The 26,069-nt window shown below is 46.4% G+C and overlaps 1 protein-coding gene across 1 annotated transcript in view; it reads left to right on the top strand.

The window, feature by feature from the left end:
- Positions 1-26,069, top strand: part of LOC121551151 (centrosome-associated protein CEP250-like) — a 77,221-nt gene that overhangs the window by 26,780 nt on the left and 24,372 nt on the right. Inside the window, exons 9-17 of the mRNA XM_045210830.1 lie at positions 1,258-1,347; positions 2,629-2,738; positions 4,469-5,309; positions 5,550-5,657; positions 8,200-11,355; positions 12,598-12,745; positions 12,997-13,090; positions 17,927-18,086; positions 24,185-24,286. Of these exons, the coding sequence (XP_045066765.1) occupies positions 1,258-1,347; positions 2,629-2,738; positions 4,469-5,309; positions 5,550-5,657; positions 8,200-11,355; positions 12,598-12,745; positions 12,997-13,090; positions 17,927-18,086; positions 24,185-24,286 (4,809 nt within the window). The remainder of the gene's footprint in view (positions 1-1,257; positions 1,348-2,628; positions 2,739-4,468; positions 5,310-5,549; positions 5,658-8,199; positions 11,356-12,597; positions 12,746-12,996; positions 13,091-17,926; positions 18,087-24,184; positions 24,287-26,069) is intronic.

Here is a 26,069-nt window from a genome sequence, read left to right as displayed (position 1 = left end):
AGCGGCAGCTCTACCCTTTAGCTCAGTGCGGATGTTGCCTGTAATCCATGGCTTCTGGTTGGGGTATGTACGTACGGTCACTGTGGGGACGACGTCATCGATGCACTTTATTGATGAAGCCAGGGACTGATGTGGTAAACTCCTCAATGCCATCGGAAGAATCCCGGAACATATTCCAGTCTGTGCTAGCAAAACAGTCCTGTAGCTTAGCATCTGCGTCATTTGACCACTTTTTTATTGACCGAGTCGCTGGTGCTTCCTGCTTTAGTTTTTGCTTGTAAACAGGAATTAGGAGGATATAATTATGGTCAGATTTGCCAAATGGAGGGCGAGGGAGAGCTTTGTACGTGTCTCTGTGTGTGGAGTAAAGGTGGTCTAGAGTTTTTTTCCCTCTGGTTGCACATTTAACATGCTGGTAGAAATGAGGTAAACAGATTTAAGTTTCCCTGCATTAAAGTCCCCGGCCACTAGGAGCGCCGCCTCTAGATGAGTGTTTTATCTGTTTGCTTATGGCCATATACAGTTAATTGAGTGTGGTCTTAGTGCCAGCATTGGTTTGTGGTGGTAAATAGACAGCTACTAAGAATATAGATGAAAACTCTCTTATCATGAGATACTCTACCTCAGGCGAGAAAAACCTTGAGACTTCCTTAGATATCGTGCAGCAGCTGTTGTTTACAAATATACATAGACCGCCACCCCTTGTCTTACCGGAGGCTGCCGTTCTATCCTGCCGATACAGTGTATAACCCGCCAGCTGTATTTTATTAATGTCTTCGTTCAGCCACGACTCGGTGAAACATAAGATATCACAGTTTTTAATGTCCCGTTGGTAGGATATTCGTGCCTGTAGTTCGTCCACTTTATTATCAAGCGATTGTAAATTGGCCTATAGTATCGATGGCAAAGGCAGATTAGCCACTCGTCGCCGGCTCCTTACCAAGAACCCCGATCTCCTTCCGCGATATGACAGGGATGAGGGCCCTGTCGGGTGTCTGGAGCAAATCCCTCTCGTCCGACTCATGAAAGAAGTCTTCGGGAAGCTCCAGATCTTTTAGTCTGCGGACTAAAGATCCCGAAAACGTCAGATCCGCAGCCACAGCCTTATTTTAAATGTACCTTTATTTTTAAGTTGTTTGAGAATACACTCTTTTATTATTTTGTACGTGTGAGAGAGAAAGAGCGAGAGTGTGTTTATGTGGGCATCACAGCATCCTCTTAACTTCGACTGTCTTTCTCTATCATATTTAATTTCAGGCTGCTGATTTGGATGGCGAGATTAACCTGTCTACTTGTTATGACATCACAGACTACCCAGTTCCGAGGAACTACGGCTTCCAGATCCACGTGAGTTGACATTTAGAGTCTTTGGATGGGTTAATCTTCAGTCAGATGAGATGATTTGTTATAGCCCGACAGTTCTATGTAGTAGGGCTGTCAAGGGGTGTGTGAGATGATATTACAAGTTAATAATAAAGGGTTCATGGGGGTGTATCTCAGATCAGATCTTTTTTTTTGTCTTCTGTGAGTAGTGCATGTTCAGGGTGAAAATATTCTATGAAAGGAATTATTCAAGGGTAGGAGAGGACAGGGTAGGATAGTTAACATCTACGGGATCGGTGTCCTGTATACGGGACGGTTGAGCTAACGTGCGCTAATGTGATTAGCATGACTGTTGTAAGTAACAGGAAACTTTCCAAGACATAGACATGTCTTATATGGACAGAAAGCTTAAATTCTTGTTACTCTAACTGCACTGTCCAATTTACAGTAGCTATTACAGTGAAAGAATACCATGCTATTGTTTGAGGAGAGTGCACAACAACAAACAACTTATCACGGCAATTTGTTTGATACATTCACCGCTGAAGGTAAATAATGTACTTACATTCAGTAATCTTGCTCTGATTTGTCATCCTAAGGGTCCCAGAGATAGAATGTAGCATATTTTTGTTTGATAAAATCCATTTTTATATTCAAATGTAGGAACAGGGTTCCTGCTGTCTCTGGCTCCACACCCACCCCGCCTGCCCATCTAGATGTGTGAAAGTTAGTGTATAAGCTAATGATCCATCATGTATGACGTTCCTTGGAGTCTGTAAACTTACATTTTGTATTACCATATCATTTTTGTATGTTCTCTATAGTTATGTACTTGAAAATGTATCAATTGACCAATTCGGCACATTTGGGCAGTCTTGATACAAAATAGTCCAGTATTGCAATGCTTCACTAGATCAGAAACTTTGCGCAAACTGCTTCCATCTAGTGGTCAAAATCTAAATTGTGCCTAAACTGCAATATTATATTGTGGCCTTTCTCTTGCATTTCAAAGATTATGAAACAAAAATAAAAAATATAAAATGCATGTTTTTTTGTTTGTATTATCTTTTACCAGATCTAATGTGTTATATTCTCCTACATTAATTTCACATTTCCACAAACTTCAAAGTTTCTCCTTTCAAATGGTATCAAGAATATCCTTGCTTCAGGCCCTGAGCTACAGGCAGTTAGATTTGGGGATGTCATTTTAGGCGGAAATGGGAAAAAAGGGTCTGATCCTTAAGAGGTTAATGACAAAAAGCACACTGAAATCACAGTGATTGAGTCTACCACCTCCTCACCCAGACTGCAGAGGGAGCGTTCACCTTGTGTGCCATGACCGCTGGGATCCGAAGGAACTGGGTCCAGGCCATCATGAAGAACGTGAGGCCCACCGTGGCCCCGGACGTCACAAGGTAAAGGAGACTTCTCTGGTTGTGACAGAAACTATTTAGGATTTATTGATTCATTTTCAATCACAAAACAAAACAAGACTGACAAGACAAAAAGACAACAACAACTCTCTAAACAAAACATTACACAATCCACTTCAGTTTACAATGACTTGCAAACTTTACAAACAATTACTTGCAAACTTTACAATGACTTGCAAAATTTACAAACAAACATGCCATCCAGCACTGAACACCTCAATCCCCTGATATGTGCTTGTTATGATACAGAAAGTCTGATGTCTCTTCTTTACTGTTTTGTCCTATGTATTCCACGCTACTCTTTAGGAAAAGCCTGCGGCTGCTGAAACTTTCCACTCTCAGAGCCAGGTTGAATCCTTGGGCCTCGTGACCATTGACCTTTTAGATATATTTGGGTAACACTTTACTTGACACCAGTGGGGTCAAAACCATGTCATAATGTCATAACAGCTGACATAACTTGTCATAATCTGTCGTAATATGGTCATAACACTGTCAAGACCCATATATTTACAGCTTCTGCGGCATATATTGCGTTATTTTATGGCGGATTATGACACCTACATAAGAGTTTTAAAACCCACATTATTATTTTTTTTTAATGTCTTTCCTTTCGTTTTAAAGTTTGTTTCTTAAATCCTTGTTGTTGTTGTAATGAATTCTTCACAGTCATGTTTTTTTTCATCATATTTTAAATAAAATGACACTGTCATGAAGAATAATGATCATCCTGTGTCACTTTACATAGACTAAGAAAATACACTTTATGACACTGTCAAGCAGTATTATGACCATCATAATCATATAAGCCATATAACAGAGTATTGGGGTAGGTGCATGTCTGACATCGATGTGTGCGCAATTACAATTATCATTTAATATGGTCTATTTCAAAAAAAATTATACAACATAAACATACTGTTGACACGTAGGCTATGGTGTAATGGAATGTTTTGCCTTGAGTGGTGGTTTTGTGGGTTTTGACACGCTTATCTAGGTGTCATAACCAGCCATAAAATACTTACTGTGATTTGGTTTTTTGTGTTTTTACACTCCTATGTAGGTGTCATAACCAGCCATAAAATAACGCAACAAATGTCACAACAGGTCTAAATATATGTGTCATGACCATATTATAACAGGTTATGACAAGTAATGTCAGCTGTTATGACATATTATGACATGGTTATGACCGTGTCATAACATGTTATGACGCTGGGTGTCAAGTAAAGTGTTACCTGTATTTGTGTATCTGTGTACACAGACCAGACCTGGGTCAAATACATTACTATGATGTGCACTTGATTCAGTTTGGAGTTTGCACTTTTGGACATTCCATTGTTTCCATTGTGCCTAGAAAACTAAATCAACCCGCAGTTCAAGTATTTGAAAGTATTTTGGGCGGCAGATAGCCTAGCGGTTAACAGCGTTGGTTCGAATCCCCGAGCCGACTAGGTGAAAAATCTGTCTGTGCCTTTGAGCAAGGCACTTATCCAGAGTGACTTACAGGAGCAATTAAGGTTAAGAGCGACTGCTAAATGACTAAAATGTCAATGTAAAGTAGTTCTGGTGTACCCTATGTAGATTGTAACAGTTGACTTGGTCCCTTTGTCATAGCTAGCTGACTAGGTGATGAGTAAGCTTGCATAAAGTGTTATGTTGTCATTTGACAACAGTTGACCATGCCTTTTGCCTTCTCTTCTGTCCTCCAGTTCTCTTACAGAGCAGAAGGAGCCAACAGGGCTACAGGATCCAGCCCCTACGGAGACACGCTCTGCAGTGGAAGATGTGGATCCAGATCAGAGGAAAAACCGTAGTGTCCGCGAGCGTCGCCGGGAGGGCCGCTACAAAACCTTCGACTGGGCTGATTTCAGCCACCAACTGCACCACCAGGGAGAAGAGAAGGAGGCTGAGCCCAGTGGACAGCCGCGTCCTGTGGTAGGATGGGACACCGCTGATGGCGGCAGCCCCTCACCAGTCTCCTCCTCCTCCTCTCCGGTTGCCTCTAACTCCTGCTCCTCCGTGGCCTCCTCGTCCACCTCTCAGTGCCTCAGGGACACTGTAGCTTCACAAGAGGCGGAGGTACTAGAAAGGGGGGCAGGTCCAACCATGCTACCCCAGGCTCCATCCACGGCCACACCCTTAGAGGAAAGAAGTGTTGCTGGGACTAAAACACCCACAACAACCACAACACTAGTTCATGCTCAAAATAAGGTTTTTGAGAAAAGGGCAGTTTCTGAGGTGGACAGCAGCTCCACCTCTTCTACACTGGAGCTGCCCATTGGGTGTGGCGATGATGATGCCACTGGCCACAACCCTAGTGATGTCCCTAGCGTTGCCCTTAGTGATGGCCTTGGCAACACTCCTAGCAACACCCCTTGTGATGGCACTGCCGGTGTACGGGTGGATGTGGTGATAGAGCAGCACTGGCAGCAAGTGGCTTCCACACCGCTGAGAGAGGAGAGGTGGGTTCCCATCAGTAACTCTGATGAAACCACAGAAGACACGGAGCAGCAGTCCTATGAACAGCAGACTGGACAACTGGTCGGAGAGGTGAGCTAGAGTATGTGTGTGTAACGGTGTGTTAGGAGTGTGATTTAAGTCACTGTGGCTTGTTTGTGAGTGTATGTGTATGTTTGAGCATGCACTTGTGTGTGTGCGTGTGTGTTTGAGCATGTATTTGTGGTGCGTGTGTGTTTGAGCATGTATTTGTGTGTGTGTGTGTTTAGGCGTGTGTTTGTGTGTGTGTGTGTGTTTGTTTGAGCATGTTTCTGTGTGTGTGTGTGTCCTCAGCTGGAGCAGACCCAGAGAGAGTTGTCCAGACTCCAGCAGGTGAACATCAGTCTGCAGCAACAGCTGCAGCAGGAGAGGGAACGCTCCAGGGAGAGCCGCCTACTACAGGTCAGACCATACCTGTAGCTGAATTGGGTCAAATACATACAGTACCAGTCAAAAGTTTGGACACACCTACTCATTCAAGGGTTTTTCTTTATTTTAACTATTTTCTACATTGTAGAATAATAGTGAAGACATCAAAACTATGAAATAACACATATGGAATCATGTAAACTCAGCAAAAAAAGAAACGTCCCTTTTTCAGGACCCTGTCTTTCAAAGATAATTAGTAAAAATCCAAATAACTTCACAGATCTTCATTGTAAAGGGTTTAAACACGGTTTCCCATGCTTGTTCAATGAACCATAAACATCCATCATGGTCTGGGGCAGTGTGTCATAGCATCATCGGACTGAGCTTGTTGTCATTGCAGGCAATCTCAATGCTGTGCGTTACAGGGAAGACATCCTCCTCCCTCATGTGGTACCCTTCCTGCAGGCTCATCCTGACATGACCCTCCAGCATGACAATGCCACCAGCCATACTGCTCATTCTGTGCGTGATTTCCTGCAAGACAGGAATGTCAGTGTTCTGCCATGGCCAGCGAAGAGCCCGGATCTGGTGCAGTCCATGACGAGGAGATGCACTGCTGTACTTAACCCTCCCGTTGTCCTAGGGTCAAAATGACCCGCCACTGTGTTGAACCAACTTTATTTCATTTTTATATTTTTTTGATAATTTGTGAGAAGGAGGCAGTGATACTTTCTTTAAAGTCTCACTGCCTCCTTCTCACAAATGATCCCCCAAAAATAAATAAAGTTGGTTCAACACAGTGGCGGGTCATTTTGACCCTAGGACAACGGGAGGGTTAATGCAGCTGGTGGCCACACCAGATACTGACTGTTACTTTTGATTTTGACCCCCCCTTTGTTCAGGTACACATTATTCAATTTCTGTTAGTCACATGTCTGAGGAACTTGTTCAGTTTATGTCTCAGTTGTTGAATCTTGCTATGTTCAATAGTTAAACGTTAAGTTTGCTGAAAATAAACGCAGTTGACAGTGAGAGGACATTTATTTTTTTGCTGAGTTTAGTAACGAAAAATGTGTTAAACAAATCATAGCTTCCCTATGCCTTGATGACAGCTTTGCACACTCTTGGTATTTTCTCAACCAGCTTCATGAGGAATGCTTTTCCAACAGTCTTGAAGGAGTTCCCACATATGCTGAGCACTTGTTGGCTGCTTTTCCTTCACTCTGCAGTCCACCTCATCCCAGACCATCTGAATTGGGTTGAGGTCGGGTGATTGTGGAGGCCAGGTCATCTGATTCAGCACTCAATCACTCTCCTTCTTGGACAAATAGCCCTTACACAGCCTGGAGGTGTGTTTTGGGTCATTATCCTGCTGAAAAACAAATGATAGTTCCACTAAGCGCAAACCAGATGGGATGGCGTATCGCTGCAGAATGCTGTGGTAGCCATGCTAGTTAAGTGTGCCTTGAATTCTAAATCAATCACCAACAGTGTCACCAGCAAAGCACCATCACATCTCCTCCTCCATGCTTCACGGTGGGACCCACACATGCGGAGATCATCCGTTCACCTACTATGCGTCTCACAAAGACACAGCAGTTGGAACCAAAAATCTCAAATTTGGACTCATCAGACCGAAGGACATATTTCCACCGGTCTAATGTCCATTGCTGATGTTTCTTGGCCCAAGCAAGTCTCTTCTTCTTATTGGTGTCCTTTAGTAGTGGTTTCTTTGCAGAAATTCGACCATGAAGGACTGATTCACGCAGTCTCCGCTGAAAAGTTAATGTTGAGATGTGTCTGTTATTTGAACTCTGTGAAGCATTTATTTGGGCTGCAATCTGAGGTGCAGTTAACTCTAATGAACTGATCCTCTGCAGCAGAGGTAACTCTGGGTCTTCCTTTCCTGTGGCGGTCCTCAAGAGCCAGTTTCATCATAGCGCTTGATTGTTTTTGCGACTGCACTTGAAGAAACTTTCAATGTTCTTGAAAGTTTCCGTATTGACTGACCTTCATGTCTTAAAGTAATGATGGACTGTCGTTTCGCTTTGCTTATTTGAGCTGTTCTTGCCCTAATATGGACTTGGTCTTTTACCAAATAGGGCTATCTTCTGTACACAACTCCTACCTTGTCACAGCACAACTGATTGGCTCAAACGCATTAAGAAGGAAAGAAAATCCACAACTTAACTTTTAAGAAGGCACACCTGTTAATTGAAATGCATTCCAGGTGACTACCTCATGAAGCTGGTTGAGAGAATGCCAAGAGTGTGCAAAGCTGTCATCAAGGCAAAGGCTGGCTACTTTGAAGAATTTCAAATGTTAAATATATTTTGATTTGTTGAACACTTTTTTGGTTACTATATGATTCCATATGTGTTATTTCATAGTTTTTATGTCTTCACTATTATTCTACAATGTAGAAAATAGTAAAACTAAAGAAAAACCCTGGAATGAGTAGGTGTGTCCAAACCTTTGACTGGTACTGTAAGTCAAATACTTTAGAATACTTAAGGTATGCTTGGTTAAGCTTCCCCGTAACAATGGAACCAAATCTCTCATCAATCTCTTTTAGAATGGCCTGCCCACTTCTTTCAACCCGTCCTCCTCCGCAGAGGCGTGCGCGTGGCAGCGCCTTCAGAAGCTGAACCAGGACCTGCGCTTCGAGCTGGAGGCCCAGAGGAGGAGCCAGGAGGTGGCGCGTGAGGCTGAGCTGCAGCGGAGGGCAGAGCTCATCGCCTTGCAGGCGCAGGCGTTAAGCGCAGGGGAGGCTGCAGCCCTGGCACACTCTGAGCTGCAGCAGGAGCGCCGGAGCGCTCTGAAGCAGCGGGAGGAGGAGGAGCATGACCACCGGCAGGAGACGGAGCGGTTGCGCCAGCGGCTGCAAGAGGTGTCAGCCCAGATGAAAGCCACAGAGAAGGTACAGGCCGAGAAGGAGGTGCGCCTGCAGAAGCACCTGGGCCTCTTGCAGGAGAGCCAGGAAAGGGAGCGCAGAAGCCTGGGGGCCAGCCTGGCCCAGGCGGAGCGCCGGACCCAGGACCTGCAGGAGCAGCTGCAGAAGGCTGAGCAGCAAGCGGAGACATTGTTGAAGGGGCAGGGGCAGCCGTGGGCCAGGGGAGGAGAGGTGGCGGAGGCTCAGCAGCAGCTGCAGGAGGAGCTGGCTCGCACGCTGGCGGCTGTAGGGAGGCTGCAGGGGGAGGGGGAGCAGCTGGAGAGACGCTGCCAAGAGCTGCAGAACCAGCTGGCCGAGGTAGACGGGGAGGTAGATCGGCTGCAGAGACGCCTGCAGACGGAGGAGACTGACTACTACAACCTGGAGCACTCCTACGAGAGTGTTTCAGAGGAGCTACAGCGGGCCCTGGGACAGGCGCAGGAGAGGGAGGTGGCAGCTCGCGATGCTCGGGAGGACTACGAGAGGCTGCTGGATAGGAAGGAGCGGGAGCTGAGTGAAGCCTTGGTTAAGATGGCCGCCCTTGGGAGCAGCCTGGAGGAGACGGAGCTGAAACTGAGCGAGGCGAAGAAAGCATGCACCTGTTGTTCCTCTCTTCCTCTCTTCAAAGTGACTGACAACAGACTGAACATCAAATCCAGCGGTCTGAATTCACGGGAAACCCAGACCATCCACCACTCTTACAATACAGATGGAGCACAGACAAATGGCAGCGGCGTCCCTGATGTAAACCACTCTGGACCTGGCTCATGTTCTGTCGACCCGGCCTACCAGTACATCGTTACGGCCGGAGACGACCCGGACAGGTTCATGTCAGTGATCCAGGTCCTGGAGACCAAGCTGTATGTGACCGAGGAGAAATTGAGAGACATCACCCAGAGGCTGGAGGAGCCACAAGGTCAGTGGTGCAGCGGTGCAGCCGCTGACCCCCACCTCCGCTCCCAGCTCACCCAGAGCCGGGCCGCGACCCAGCGGCTTAGCCTCCTTCTCCACAACCAGGCCAAGCAGAGCAGGCGCTTCACCCTGGAGACGGAGGGCCGAACCAGGGTGCTGGGTGGGCAGTGTCAGGCGGCCCTGGCCAGTGTGCAGGCCTGCAGAGAGAGGATCCAAGCCCTGCTGAGGAGGAACCCTGGGGAAGGCAGCAACGTTGACCTAGAAGCCGCGTTCTGCGCCCTGGAGATGCAGCTGGTCACTGCTGCCGCCTGCCTCAGTCAAGGAGGAATAATTGCCGATGAGCAATGGCGCGAGTGCAACCGAATTCAGAGGGAGGAGGAAGACTTGATTGATGACAAGACACAATCGTGTGCCACAATGTCATGCCCAGAAGGAGATGAAGCTGGAATGGAAACGTTGGGTAGAGCATTAGCCCTGGAAGCGTCTACGTTAGAGAAGATGGCGTCGGCACTGCAGAGCCAAGATGACATTTTTTGCCAGACCGAAGCCCTGCTTGGTGGAGACGAAGGTGACTCGGCACACATGTATACCGACGTGCTTTCGAAAAGGATGGCCCTCGGAATGGGGTGTGGCAAACCAGTAGGTGGCGACACTGAGTCGGAGAAGAGCGCCATTGCCAGGGTCTGTGCCAGAGCAGAGCTGGCCTACATCTCTCTAACCTTACAGCGTCGCTACCAGGGGGAGCCGATGCAAGAAGAACTGCACTCAGACAACCCGACCAGGGAGCAGCTGTGGCGGGGCTCTGAGCCAGAGGAACAGTGTGGCGGCACTGGGGATAATAAGCTGAGCTCTGGTCAGGCCAGGGGTCTGGCTGACATCAGTCCTCCAGAGTTGGCTCCTTATGAGGAACAGGTCCAGCTGAAGAACAGAGGCCTCACAGACAACATGCTGGAGAGGGACCAATCAGTTTGGAGTGGGGACAAGGCAGAGAAACAACACAACTGGACAGAAAGACTTGCAGTCCAGCTGCGGAAAAGGGCCAAGGTCTTGCACCAACTCTGTCAGGAGATCCCCAGCAGCAGTGGCTCAAAGGGGGAGAGTAGTTTGGCAAAAGGTGGACGCTGTTTGGATGACCCGGACTCTGTTGGAACCCTGCACTTGACCCTGTGCTGGCCGGAGGTGCTGTTCCAGTCCCAGGTGACCTACGTGGCGTGCCGCCTGCAGCTGGATCACGAACAGGAACTGCTACGATGCAAGGGGCTATGCGACAGCCTGGGGGCGCTGTGTCAGGAGCAAGAGGCCATGCTCAGCGAGGAGCGCCGCGCCTTTAGCCACGCCCTGTCCCGCCTGCAGGAGGACAGCCAGGCCCTCAAGGAGAAGCTGGAGTGGGTGGAGCAAGGGAGGGCTGCCGCAGAGAGCGAGACCCGGCGTAAGGTGGGTGTACTCCTAGCCGACATCGAGAGCATCGAGGATCGCCATGAGGAGCAGGTGCAGAAGCTGGAGGAGGAGTTCCAAGGGAAGATGCGGGAGCTCCAAAAGATCCATGAGGAGGAAATGATACGTCTGCACAGCCACCATGCTCGGTCTGCCTGTGTTGCAATAGACGCACAACACGAGTCCCGCTCTTCACAGACCACCCCTAACACTCCTCCTGAAAAAGCCACCTCCTACCCAGACTTCACCTTAGATTCCACCCTGCCGGCAGAGGAATTGAATATGGATGGAGCCTGCAAAATAGACCCAGTGTCCATGGAGACAATGAAGAATCGAATCCATGTGCTTGAGACGCAGGTGAACACCATGAAAGACGAGGCGGGGAGACGGAATCTGGAAGGGGATGAAATTGCCATGAAGGAGGTTTACCAGAGAGACCTTGAAAACTTCAAGGTATAACACAGCCCCACCCAAATACCGAATACGTTTACACAAACACATTGTGGTAAATTAGGTTTAATTAATTACTTATATTAGGTAAATGCTAATGCTTTGATATACAGTGACTTTGGAAAGTATTCAGACCCCTTGACTGTTGTTACGTTACAGCCTTATTCTAAATTTGATTAAATAGTTTTTTCCCCTCATCAATACCCCATAATGACAAAGCAAAAACAGATTTTTTGAATTTGTTGCTAATTTATAAAAAATAAAAAACAGAAATATTACATTTACATAAGTATTCAGACCCTTTACTCAGTACTTTGTTGAAGAACCTTTGGCAGCGATTACAGCATCGAGTCTTCTTGGGTATGACGCTACAAGCTTGGCACACCTGTGACGATTGGCATTCAGGCCAAAGAGTTCAATCTTGGTTTCATCAGACCAGAGAATCTTGTTTCTCATGGTCTGAGAGTCCTTTAGGTGCCTTTTGGCAAACTCCAAGCGGGTTGTCATGTGCCTTTTACTGAGGAGTGGCTTCCGTCTGGCCACTCTACCATAAAGGCCTGATTGGTGGAGTGCTGCAGTGATGGTTGTCCTTCTCCACAGAGGAACTCTAGAGGTCTGTCAGAGTGACCATCAGGTTCTTGGTCACCTCCCTGACCAAGGCCCTTCTCCCCCTGATTGCTCAGTTTGGCCAGGCAGCCAGCTCTAGGAAGAGTCTTGGTGGTTCCAAACTTCTTTCCATTTAAGAATGATGGAGGCCACTGTGTTCTTGGGGATCCTTCAATACTGCAAAAAAAAAATGTGTACCCTTGCCCAGATCTGTGTCTCGACACAATCCTGTCTCGGATCTCTATGGACAATTCCTTCGACCTCATGGCTTGGTTTTTGCTCTGACATGCACTGTCAACTGTGGGACCTTATATAGACAGGTGTGTGCCTTTCGAAAGCATGTCCAATCAATTGAATAAGGTATTACTGTTTTTTATTTTTAATACATTTGCGAAAAAAGAAAAAAAAGCTGTTTTCACTTTGTCATTATGGGGTATTGTGTGTAGATTGCTGAGGATATTTAAAAAAAATCTATTTTAGAATAAGGCTGTAATGTAACAAAATGTGGAAAACGTCAAGAGATCTGAATAATTTCCAAAAGGCAGTGAAAACTAATCAGTACCAACATCATACCACATACTCCATAAAAGTAGGAGTTAAAAAGTATAGACATATAAAGGTGAAATTCATACCCTGCAGGCTTCCTGTGAGCGAGGCTTCACTGCCATGGAGGCGGTGCACCAGAAGCTGGTGGGGGACCTGCAGCGGCAGCACCAGAGGGAAGTGGCCACGCTCCTGCAGGAGAGAGACCGCCTACTGGAGGAGGAGACAGCCGCCACTGTCGCAGGTAAAACACCTGGGCCATGTTCCGAAGGCAAACATGGTCAAAAGTTGCTGACACAAATGCCATGAATAGAGCCAACATGATTCCTTATTCTACATGTCAGAGAGGCATGCTTGTTCCACATAGCATATTTCCATCTGAACGTTTCCAAACGTTGTGTCCTGCTGAACATGCCCCTGGAAGTGGGATGGGGGGGAGGGTGGGGTATGTGGCAACATGTCTGTTCACTTCCTGTGTTTGTGGCCTATGTGTAGCGATTGAGGCGATCAGGAATGCTCATCGGGAGGAGCTGGAGAGGAGTCCGAGTGGAGGGAGCTCTGACGTCACGGACCTTCGCTCCCAGTACGAGTGAGTGACTGTGTGTGTGTGAAAAAGACACATGCCGTGTCCGAAATCTGGCTTGCCTACTACTTACTTAAACTGCATACTGTGTACTACATACTAGAACGTACTGTTTACTAAAAACAAATGCAGTAAGCAACAAATATCAGAATTCTAGGCTCATCCTACTGAGAATCCATAATCTAATGCAGAATTGTGTTGATTCCCGCCATTCGTTCATTTTGGTACAGTGCGTCCCCTCAGCTGATTATCAGCTGTTGTCAGACACACGTCTCTAAAGACGATTCTCTTCCTCAATAGTGTACAGTGAATTCTATTAGATGAGAAGCTGAAATGAGTTTGACATCCTGGCATTTAAAGCACTACATTTTCCAAATGTAACATACTATAAAACTTGCATACCCAAATTGCCTACTATTTAGAATGTAAGTACGGGTATTCGGACACGGCCACAGTGTATATGACTGAGTGTGTGTATGTATGTGACTGTGACTGATGGGTGCCTTTGTTTCATTGTGTCTAGGTGTCTAGGGGGTGACAGTAGCCTTGAGGTTAGAGAAGCGGGCCAGCAACCAGCCATTTCCAACCTAATGTGTGTTTGTGTATATGTATATCGGAGGGGTTGGGAAAACGCAGAAGACACATTTCCATCTCATATGGACTAATAAAGCATATCTCTATTACATTTACATTTACGTCATTTAGCAGACGCTCTTATCCAGAGTGACTTACAAGTTGGTGCATTCACCCTATAGCCAGTGGGATAACCACTTTACAATTATTATTATTATTATTATTTTATTTTTTTTAGGGCGAGGGGGTAGAAGGAATACTTTATCCTATCCCAGGTATTCCTTAAAGAGGTGGGGTTTCAAATGTCTCCGGAAGGTGGTGAGTGACTCAGCTGTCCTGGCGTCGTGAGGGAGCTTGTTCCACCATTGGGGTGCCAGAGCAGCGAACAGTTTTGACTGGGCTGAGCGGGAACTATGCTTCCGCAGAGGAAGGGGAGCCAGCAGGCCAGAGGTGGATGAACGCAATGCCCTCGTTTGGGTGTAGGGACTGATCAGAGCCTGAAGGTACAGAGGTGCCGTTCCCCTCACAGCTCCATAGGCAAGCACCATGGTCTTGTAACAGATGCGAGCTTCAACTGGAAGCCAGTGGAGTGTGTGGAGGAGCGGGGTGACGTGAGAGAACTTGGGAAGGTTGAACACCAGATGGGCTGCGGCATTCTGGATGAGTTGTAGGGGTTTAATGGCACAGGCAGGGAGCCCAGCCAACAGCGAGTTGCAGTAATCCAGACGGGAGATGACAAGTGCCTGGATTAGGACCTGTGCCGGTTCCTGTGTGAGGCAGGGTCGTACTCTCCGAATGTTGTAGAGCATGAACCTGCAGGATCGGGTCACCGCCTTGATGTTAGCGGAGAACGACAGGGTGTTGTCCAGGGTCACGCCAAGGCTCTTCGCACTCTGGGAGGAGGACACAACGGAGTTGTCAACCGTGATGGCGAGATCATGGAACGGGCAGTCCTTCCCCGGGAGGAAGAGCAGCTCCGTCTTGCCAAGGTTCAGCTTGAGGTGGTGATCCGTCATCCATACTGATATGTCTGCCAGACATGCAGAGATGCGATTCGCCACCTGGTTATCAGAAGGGGGAAAGGAGAAGATTAGTTGTGTATCGTCAGCGTAGCAATGATAGGAGAGGCCATGTGAGGATATGACAGAGCCAAGTGACTTGGTGTATAGGCAGAATAGGAGAGGGCCTAGAACTGAGCCCTGGGGGACACCAGTGGTGAGAGCACGTGGTGCGGAGACAGCTTCTCGCCACGCCACTTGGTAGGAGCGACCGGTCAGGTAGGACGCAATCCAGGAGTGAGCCGCGCCGGAGATGCCCAGCTCGGAGAGGGTGGAGAGGAGGATCTGATGGTTCACAGTATCAAAGGCAGCAGACAGGTCTAGAAGGACAAGAGCAGAGGAGAGAGAGTTAGCTTTAGCAGTGCGGAGAGCCTCCGTGACACAGAGAAGAGCAGTCTCAGTTGAATGACCAGTCCTGAAACCTGACTGGTTTGGATCAAGAAGGTCATTCTGAGAGAGATAGCAAGAGAGTTGGCTAAAGACGGCACGCTCAATAGTTTTGGAAAGAAAAGAAAGAAGGGATACTGGTCTGTAGTTGTTGACATCAGTGGGATCGAGTGTTGGTTTTTTGAGAAGGGGTGCAACTCTCGCTCTCTTGAAGACGGAAGGGACATAGCCAGCGGTCAAGGATGAGTTGATCAGCGAGGTGAGGTAGGGGAGAAGGTCACTGGAGATGGTCTGGAGAAGAGAGGAGGGGATGGGGTCAAGCGGGCAGGTTGTTGGGCGGCCTGCAGTCATGAGTCGTAAGATTTTATCTGGAGAGAGAGGGGAGAAAGAAGTCAAAGCATAGGGTAGGGCAGTGTGAGCAGGACCAGCAGTGTCATTAGACTTAACAAACGAAGATCGGATGTCGTCAACCTTCTTTTCAAAGTGGTTGACGAAGTCATCCACAGAGAGAGAGGAGGGGGGGGGGAGGAGGATTCAGCAGGGAGGAGAATGTGGCAAAGAGTTTCCTAGGGTTAGAGGCAGATGCTTGGAATTTAGAGTGGTAGAAAGTGGCCTTAGCAGCAGAAACAGATGAAGAAAATGTAGAGAGGAGGGAGTGAAAAGATGCCAGGTCGGCAGGGAGTTTAGTTTTCTTCCATTTCTTCTCCGCTGCCCGGAGCTCTGTTCTGTGAGCTCGCAATGAGTCATCAAGCCACGGAGCTGGAGGGGAGGACCGAGCCGGCCGGGAGGATAGGGGACACAGAGAGTCAAAGGATGCAGAAAGGGAGGAGAGGAGGGTTGAGGAGGCAGAATCAGGAGATTGGAGGGAGAAGGATTGAGCAGAGGGAAGAGATGATAGGATGGAAGAGGAGAGAGTAGTGGGAGAGAGAGAGCGAAGGTTGCGGCGGCGCATTACCATCTGTGTAGGGGCAGAGTGAGTAGTGTTGGAGGAGAGCGAGAGAGAAAAGGATACAAAGTAGTGGTCGGAGACATGGAGGGGAGTTGCAGTGAGATTAATAGAAGAACAGCATCTAGTAAAGATGAGGTCAAGCGTATTGCCTGCCTTGTGAGTAGGGGGACGGTGAGAGGGTGAGGTCAAAAGAGGAGAGGAGTGGAAAGAAGGAGGCAGAGAGAAATGAGTCAAATGTAGACGTAGGGAGGTTGAAATCCCCCAAAACTGTGAGGGGTGAGCCATCCTCAGGAAAGGAACTTATCAAGGCGTCAAGCTCATTGATGAACTCTCCAAGGGAACCTGGAGGGCGATAGATGACAAGGATATTAAGCTTAAATGGGCTAGTGACTGTGACAGCATGGAATTCAAATGAGGAGATAGACAGATGGGTTAGGGGGAAAAATTGAGAATGTCCACTTGGGAGAGATGAGGATTCCTGTGCCACCACCCCTCTGACCAGATGCTCTCGGGGTATGCGAGAACACATGGTCAGACGAGGAGAGAGCAGTAGGAGTAGCAGTGTTTTCAGTGGTAATCCATGTTTCCGTCAGCGCCAGGAAGTCGAGGGACTGGAGGGTAGCATAGGCTGGGATGAAGTCAGCCTTGTTGGCAGCAGAACGGCAGTTCCAGAGGCTGCCTGAGACCTGGAACTCCAGGTGTGTGGTGCGTGCAGGGACCACCAGGTTAGAGAGGCAGCAGCCACGCGGTGTGAGGCGTTTGTGTAGCCTGTGCGGAGAGGAGAGAACAGGGATAGGCAGAGGCATAGTTGACAGGCTGCAGCAGATGGCTTCAATAATGCAGAGGAGATCGGAATAAAATGAACTAAACATCTGGGATAGGAGAGAGCCACAACTCCCAAATATAACTCTCCCAACTTCCACCTCAGAAACTATAATTGTTGTAAACTACAGCGGTTCAATGTTTTCTAGGAATAGACTAACCCAGTTTATTCAGCTAGCTAACTAGGTGCAGTATTATTCCGTGAAAACGTCTGGGCACCTCGTCATAACACACGGCACGAATACACAGAGAGAGCCAAACTAACGTTAACTAGTCACCCATGTCCCGAATTCCTTGAGCGACTCGGGCTATCAATATGTAAAAAAAAAAAACACAAGTGTAGGTTATGACTTACCCCTAGCAGCTAGTGTTAGCTAGCCAAGTGCAAAGCTAGCCACTGAATTGACTCAGCCAGTTCGCGTCTGTTCGCTCGGTCGTTCCAGCTATTGTTTACAAGTAGCTATCCAGGTTGCAACAAGCTTGCTAATTTTCAAGCGCAGTAGCCACTTGCTACCTAACGTTAACGGTTCAGACAATGAGGTTAGAAAACAGCTGAATGGTAGGCAATTATTGTATGTAATTTTTGTAGGCAGCCAGCTGGCGTAATTATAGGCACTCTCAGGCGTGAAACAACTATACCGTTGCTAATAGCCACTCGCCAGCTAGTCCAGGTGGTGAGTTAGCTAGCTAGCTAGCTTCGTGCTACACCCGGCACCGCCGAATACAATACTTAACCTACAATAATTACATACAATAACTACCCACAACAACCCACAATACCTACCTACAATACCTAACTACAATCAAAATACATAGTTTTAAGCCTTACTCGACAAAGCCAAGCTATGTATAAAGCCAAGCTTACCCGACGACCAGAGCGCTCAGGACCTCAGATTGGGTCTGGATGTTTTTTGTATTCATGCTCCTGTTTTTTTTTTTTAAGTGTGTGTGTGCATGCATGCACTGTGTGTGTGGGTGTTACATGTATGCTTCAATGCAAAGTACATGCACCTTTGTATAACTGCCGACTCTCCCCTTTGCCCCATCGTCCAGGGTTGAGCTGCGGTCTCTGCACAGGGAGCTGGAGGTGTTGTCAGGCCAGTACTCCAAGAAGTGCCTGGAGAGCGCCCAGCAGAATCAGGCCCTGGAGGCCGATAGACAGGCCCTGCTACAGTGCCAGAGGGAGAACCAGGAGCTCAGCGCCCAAAAGCAGGCAAGACACCACCAGACACCCATACAGTACACTGCATGTACTCCCCCAGTGTGCCAGTTTAGACCAACGACCACCAGACCTGATTTGTGTTTATTCGGCAGGTAGGCTAGTGGTTAGAGTAGGCGAGCCAGCAACTGAAGGGTTGCCAGTTTGAATCCTGGGAAGTGAGCTGGCAATCGGAGGCCAATTGACACCATGGCCCCAGCGTTCCAGTCTGGAAGCATGCTTTCGCCTGTACCTACAGGCCAGCATTGGTATTGCAGTTTAACTTAAGTCTGGCTCAAAAAGACAATTCCAATTGAGAAGTAAAATACAAAAATTCCTAATAAGACACTTTAGTCATCACCTTTGCGAACAGCTACAATTATTTGAGTGGATGTTCTGAGATCAACTTATTTTCTATCACTCCCAGCCAAAAATATCATTTTATATTCATGCTCTGAAGTCATAAACCCAGCTGGATAGGGGGAAGTGCTGGTTGGTTTGTTTAGCTGTCCACGTGCTTGGCACATTCTCCCGGAGCATGTTCGCTTGATACCGCTGTCTGTCATCTGCAAAAATGCGCAGCCTTAGTCTGCCCAAAAAACGGATGTAGAAATATGGCAACAACCACGAAACAATGTATGCGCACGTCAACAGATTACATTGAAATCAATGTTCGGCCATCTTGTAACCTCGTCCCCAGGCTATTGCGCACACAGCCTGGGATATCAACCATTCAAAGTTGGCCTTAGTGGGAGTGACCATAGAATTCTATGGGAGTGACCTTACTGAGTAAAGTATGCCATTTCATTTTAGCAAATCACACGACTGCGAGTCGTGGCTCCAAATGGAGGCAGGACCCAGGCAGGAACATATGGTGTGCTAGCAAAAACATTGGCTGAATCCCAAATCCACCCCTTTCTCTTCCCCCTCCATTTGCGCGTTCATGTGCGCCTCCACCATTTGCACAAGTGTCCCAAAGCTGAGGGAGTGAAAATTATTGAGGGTGTAGGGGCTAATTAGACCGAAGCAAAGTGCTATCCCGACACGCACTGCGATATGTTTGGAGTTTGTGCAATTTAATACAAAACAATGCAGAGGCGTGTCTAATTATATGCCACGTGCATTTGTTTGTCTGATTCAGAGAATTGTCACAGATTAGAATACCTCCCAAACTAAATGTTGAACTGTTACTGAGGTTTAAATCTTGTAAAACAACAGTAGGGATTCGATAATGAAAATGTCATGCTTGTTTTATTATTTAAAGTGGAACATTAATTGCATCATTCAAGTCACCAGTGTCCTGAAGTTGAAGTTGTCACTGAGTTTCGTCAGCATCACGTGACAACAGAGGACCCTCTGAGTGAGGTGGTAGGGGCGAGGGGGTGGTTTCAGATTCACCGATTCCCACTGGCCAAGCTAGCTAATTACAGTGCCTTGCAAAAGTATTCATCCTCCTTGGCGTTTTTCCTATTTTGTTGCATTAGAACCTGTAATTTAAATGGATTTTTATTTGGATTTCATGTAATGGACATAAACAAAATAGTCCAAATTGGTGAAGTGAAATGAAAAAAATTACTTGTTTCAAAAAATTCAAAAAAATAAATAACGGAAAGTGGTGCGTGCATATGTATTCACCCCCTTTGCTATGAAGCCCCTAAATAAGATCTGGTGCAACCAATTACCTTCAGAAGTCACATAATTAGTTAAATAAAGTCCACCTGTGTGCAATCTAAGTGTCACATGATCTGTCACATGATCTCAGTATATATACACCTGTTCTGAAAGGCCCCAGAGTCTGCAACACCACTAAGCAAGGGGCACCACCAAGCAAGCGGCACCATGAAGACCAAGGAGCTCTTCAAACAGGTCAGGGACAAAGTTGTGGAGAAGTACAGATCAGGGTTGGGTTATAAAAAAATATCTGAAACTTTGAACATCCCACGGAGCACCACTAAATCTATTATAAAAAAATGGAAAGAATATGGCACCACAACAAACCTGCCAAGAGAGGGCCGCCCACCAAAACTCACGGACCAGGCAAGGAGGGCATTAATCAGAGAGGCAACAAAGAGACCAAAGATAACTCTGAAGGAGCTGCAAAGCTCCACAGCGGAGATTGGAGTATCTGTCCATAGGACCACTTTAAGCCGTACACTCCACAGAGCTGGGCTTTACGCAAGAGTGGCCAGAAAAAAGTAATTGCTTAAAAAAAAAAAAAAGCAAACACGTATGGTGTTTGCCAAAAGGCATGTGGGAGATTCCCCAAACATATGGAAGAAGGTACTCTGGTCAGATGAGACTAAAATTGAGCTTTTTGGCCATCAAGGAAAATGCTATGTCTGGCGCAAACCCAACATCTCTCATCACCCCGAGAACACCATCCCGACAGTGAAGCATGGTGGTGGCAGCATCATGCTGTGGGGATGTTTTTCATTGGCAGGGACTGGGAAACTGGTCAGAATTGAAGGAATGATGGATGGCGCTAAATACAGGGAAATTCCTGAGGGAAACCTGTTTCAGTCTTCCAGAGATTTGAGACTGGGGCGGAGGTTCACCTTCCAGCAGGACAATGACCCTAAGCATACTGCTAAAGCAACACTCAAGTGGTTTAAGGGGAAACATTTAAATGTCTTGGAATGGCCTAGTCAAAGCCCAGACCTCAATCCAATTGAGAATCTGTGGTATGACTTAAAGATTGCTGTACACCAGCAGAACCTATCCAACTTGAAGGAGCTGGAGCAGTTTTGCCTTGAAGAATGGGCGAAGATCCCAGTGGCTAGATGTGCCAAGCTTTACAGAAACATACCCCAAGAGACTTGCAGCTGTAATTGCTGCATAAGGTGGCTCAAAAAAGTATTGGCTTTGGGGGGGGGGTGAATAGTTGTGCGCGCTCAAGTTTTCTGTTTTTTTAATCTTATTTCTTGTTTGTTTCACAAGAAAAAATATTTTGCGTATTCAAAGCTCTGTCAAATTGGTTGTTGATCGTTGCTAGACAACCATTTTCAGGTCTTGACATAGAAAATCTATTTTAATTCCAGGTTGTAAGGCAACAAAATAGGAAAAACGCCAAGGGGGATGAATACTTTTGCAAGGCACTGTATCAAAGGACATAGTTAGCTAGCCATCTAGCTAGCTAATGGCTTCACAGAGAAGAAGAAAGACTAAACCCTTAAAACCATTGGTCGATGTGTGTCGCACTTGCGGGGAAAACTAGCCCAATAAGAGTTACAAACACAATCTCTTTATTGCCATGACATCGGACCAAAACAACAGAGATGCACAAGACATGCGGGGGAAGGTGTTGTGGGAGATGATTGGTTGGTAGATTAAACGGGAACAACGGCACATTTCTGAGATTTGTCAAAGTACCTAAACCTCTGAGTCAGAGTTGGACTGTCTGTCACAGTGCGCAGCTCTCTCGCTCTAGGAAAGCTAGGCAGAGCTAGAGCTACGTCACAGCTGCACCCCTCCTCTTCACAGCAGCACTACTATGCACTAGATATAACTTTGTGGAATAATGCAGAGCTACGAAAAAAATTACTTATTTACATGGCCTCCATCATTCTTAACTAGAAGAAGTTTGGAACCACCAAGACTCTTCCTAGAGCTGGCTGCCCGGCCAAACTGAGCAATCGGGGGAGAAGGGCCTTGGTGGTTCCAAACTTCTTCCATTTAAGAATGATGGAAGCCACTGTGTTCTTTGGGAACCTTCAATGTTGCAGAAATGTTTTGGTACCCTTCCCCAGATCTGTGCCTCGACACAATCCTGTCTCAGAGCTCTACGGACAATTCCTTCGACCTCATGGCTTTGTTTTTGCTCTGACATGCACTGTCAACGACCTTCGACCAGATGGAAGCCACTTGAAGTTTGCCAAAAGGCACCTAAAGGTCTCTCAGACCATGAGAAACAAGATTTTCTGGTCTGATGAAACCAAGATTGAACTCTTTGGCCTGAATACCAAGCGTCACGTCTGGAGGAAACCTAGCACCATCCCTACGGTGAAACATGGTGGTGGCTCATCATGCTGTGGGGATGTTTTTAAGTGGCAGGGACTGGGATACTAGTCAGGATCGAGGGAAAGATGAACGAAGCAAAGTACAGAGAGATCCTTGATGAAAACCTGCTCCAGAGCACTCAGGACCTCAGACTGGGGTGACGGTTCACCTTCCAACAGGACAACGACCCTAAGCACACAGCCAAGATAACGCAGGAGTGGCTTCAGGACAAGTCTCTAAATGTCCTTGAGTGGCCCAGCCAGAACCCGGACTTGAACCCGATCAAACATCTCTGGAGAGACCTGAAAATAGCTGTGCAGCTATGCTCCCCATCCAACCTGACAGAGCTTGAGAGGATCTGCAGAGAAGAATGGGAAAAACTCCCCAAATACAGGTGTGCCAAGCTTATAGCGTCATACCCAAGAAGACTCAAGGCTGTAATCGTTGCCAAAAGTGCTTTAACAAAGTACTAAGTAAACGGTCTGAATACTTATGTAAATGTCATAATACCGTTTTTTTTTTGTGTGCTATGAATATTGGACCAAATACTTAACTTTTTACTACTTTAATACACATAAGTGAATTCGTCCCAATACTTTTGGTCCCCTAAAATGGGGGGACTATGTACATTTTACATTTTAGTCATTTAGCAGAGACTCTTATCCAGAGCGACTTACAGTTAGTGAGTGCATACATAAAAAATAAAAAAATCATACTGGCCCCCCGTGGGAAAAGTGCTTTAATTTCTAACTGGTTCACCCAATATTGATGAAAATACCCTCCAATTAAAACTGACTGTCTGCACTTTAACCTCAGTAATTGCATCATTTCAAATCCAAAGTGCTGGAGTACAGAGCCAAAACAACAAATCATTTGTCACTGTCCCAAAAATGTTGGAGCTCAGGAGCAGGACAAGACACCCTCTTTGTGACTGATGACTAGGCTATTTCATGCATTACCAAAATTGGGGGCAGGGAAGAAACTTGCTGCTGCTCCCCATGGACATTTTATCCTGATGCTTCTGACAATAGTAAAAGGGTGATGTCTGTATTTTGAAACCTGCTGGTGACAGACAGGTGTAATGTTTATGAGGAGTTCCCTTGTGCGTGTGTTGTTGCATGTGCTGTAAGCCCACAGACAGATATTTCTTCTTCCTGCTTGGCAGAGATTTCAGAGAAGGTAAAATTGTGAACCCGCAACCCAAATGTATCACATAAAATGTATATGCCATATCTCACAATCGATTGGGCTTCCCCGAATAAAGAATGTTCAGAACATGTATTTTTACGTGTATTTATTTCGTAGATCTGTGTTATTCCACAAAGTTATATAGTAGCGCTGCAGTGAGGGGGAGGGGCGCATAACCCTGTGACCTAGCTCTACCTCGCTCTGCCTGTGTGAGAGAGCTGCACACTGTGACAGTCAGTCCAACACTGAGTCAGAGAGGTTTAGGTACTTTTAGACATTTCGGAAATTTGCCGTTGTTTCACTTTAAGGGCTCTATTCAATCAGATACGCTCTAACCGACATCCGCATAGCAGTTGTTTTGGCGATGACGGAGGTGGAACTGTGTTAGAGCTGTCAAATCCACAAGCGGCTCCTGGCATTATACCTACAGTAAAGCGAACATTGCCATTGGCTGCTCGGAGTTGCATTAAGAGAAATCCCATGCAGCCTTGTTTACAAGTTTGAACACTGGAATGTCAGATGTAATCTACACCTCGATTAGGCTGACAGAAATCCTAATTATTTAGTTTAACTATGAGGCCATGTTTGATGTATTGGTCTACCAGAACTTCCGCAGATTTGGGTGGAAGTGTCTGGGAACGAGATCAGCCATCTTCTAATGCTGTCTCCAGTTAATGATTTACCTCAGTGATTGACACACAGCAAACCCTGGGAGGAGATGTAAATGACATTTGTCTAAAGTATTAAATAAAGTGCACAGAATCTGAAAGATACAGTATGTTAATTATCTCGAGGGAAATTATTGAAAAAATTAAAATGTTTGTTTTCATGAAGTAGGACACCAAAGTTTCCATAGACTCAACATGGATGGTTGGCAAAAGGGAAGCTTCTTTGATGTTGGTGTCCGACACTCATATCCCTCTCCTCAGGAGCTGACTCAGAGGCTGACCGAGGAGATCTCTTGCAAGCACTCCCTTCTCAGCGGAGAACTGGCCACTGCTTTTCAGGGAAAAGACCTCTACGAACTGGAGGTACTCCCATTATAGCAGAATTCATACTACACATTCCCTCAGTCAAAATATGATTATTCAAAAGTAGATACAGTGGGGAAAAAAAGTATTTAGTCAGCCACCAATTGTGCAAGTTCTCCCACTTAAAAAGATGAGAGAGGCCTGTAATTTTCATCATAGGTACACGTCAACTATGCCAGACAAATTGAGGAAAAAAAATCCAGAAAATCACATTGTAGGATTTTTAATGAATTTATTTGTAAATTATGGTGGAAAATAAGTATTTGGTCACCTACAAACAAGCAAGATTTCTGGCTCTCACAGACCTGTAACTTCTTCTTTAAGAGGCTCCTCTGTCCTCCACTCGTTACCTGTATTAATGACACCTGTTTGAACTTGTTATCAGTATAAAATACACCTGTCCACAACCTCAAACAGTCACACTCCAAACTCCACTATGGCCAAGACCAAAGAGCTGTCAAAGGACACCAGAAACAAAATTGTAGACCTGCACCAGGCTGGGAAGACTGAATCTGCAATAGGTAAGCAGCTTGGTTTGAAGAAATCAACTGTGGGAGCAATTATTAGGAAATGGAAGACATACAAGACCACTGATAATCTCCCTCGATCTGGGGCTCCACGCAAGATCTCACCCCGTGGGGTCAAAATGATCACAAGAACGGTGAGCAGAAATCCCAGAACCACACGGGGGGGACCTAGTGAATGACCTGCAGAGAGCTGGGACCAAAGTAACAAAGCCTACCATCAGTAACACACTACGCCGCCAGGGACTCAAATCCTGCAGTGCAAGACGTGTCCCCCTGCTTAAGCCAGTACATGTCCAGGCCCGTCTGAAGTTTGCTAGAGTGCATTTGGATGATCCAGAAGAGGATTGGGAGAATGTCATATGGTCAGATGAAACCAAAATATAACTTTTTGGTAAAAACTCAACTCGTCGTGTTTGGAGGACAAAGAATGCTGAGTTGCATCCAAAGAACACCATGCCTACTGTGAAGCATGGGGGTGGAAACATCATGCTTTGGGGCTGTTTTTCTGCAAAGGGACCAGGACGACTGATCCGTGTAAAGGAAAGAATGAATGGGGCCATGTATCGTGAGATTTTGAGTGAAAACCTCCTTCCATCAGCAAGGGCATTGAAGATGAAACGTGGCTGGGTCTTTCAGCATGACAATGATCCCAAACACACCGCCCGGGCAACGAAGGAGTGGCTTCGTAAGAAGCATTTCAAGGTCCTGGAGTGGCCTAGCCAGTCTCCAGATCTCAACCCCATAGAAAATCTTTGGAGGGAGTTGAAAGTCCTTGTTGCCCAGCGACAGCCCCAAAACATCATTGCTCTAGAGGAGATCTGCATGGAGGAATGGGCCAAAATACCAGCAACAGTGTGTGAAAACCTTGTGAAGACTTACAGAAAATGTTTGACCTGTGTCATTGCCAACAAAGGGTATATAACAAAGTATTGAGAAACTTTTGTTATTGACCAAATACTTATTTTCCACCATCATTTGCAAATACCTACAATGTGATTTTCTGGATTTTGGAGTGTGACTGTTTTAGGTTGTGGACAGGTGTCTTTTATACTGATAACAAGTTCAAACAGGTGCCATTAATACAGGTAACGAGTGGAGGACAGAGGAGCCTCTTAAAGAAGAAGTTACAGGTCTGTGAGAGCCAGAAATCATGCTTGTTTGTAGGTGACCAAATACTTATTTTCCACCATAATTAGCAAATATATTCATTAAAATTCCTACAATGTGATTTTCTGGAAAAAAGAATCTCAATTTGT

The sequence above is a fragment of the Coregonus clupeaformis genome, chromosome 35 (assembly GCF_020615455.1).
Source record: "Coregonus clupeaformis isolate EN_2021a chromosome 35, ASM2061545v1, whole genome shotgun sequence".
NCBI lineage: Eukaryota > Metazoa > Chordata > Actinopteri > Salmoniformes > Salmonidae > Coregonus > Coregonus clupeaformis.
The sequence above is the reverse complement of the archived record's forward strand: the minus strand, read 5'-3'. Positions and strand labels throughout refer to the sequence as shown.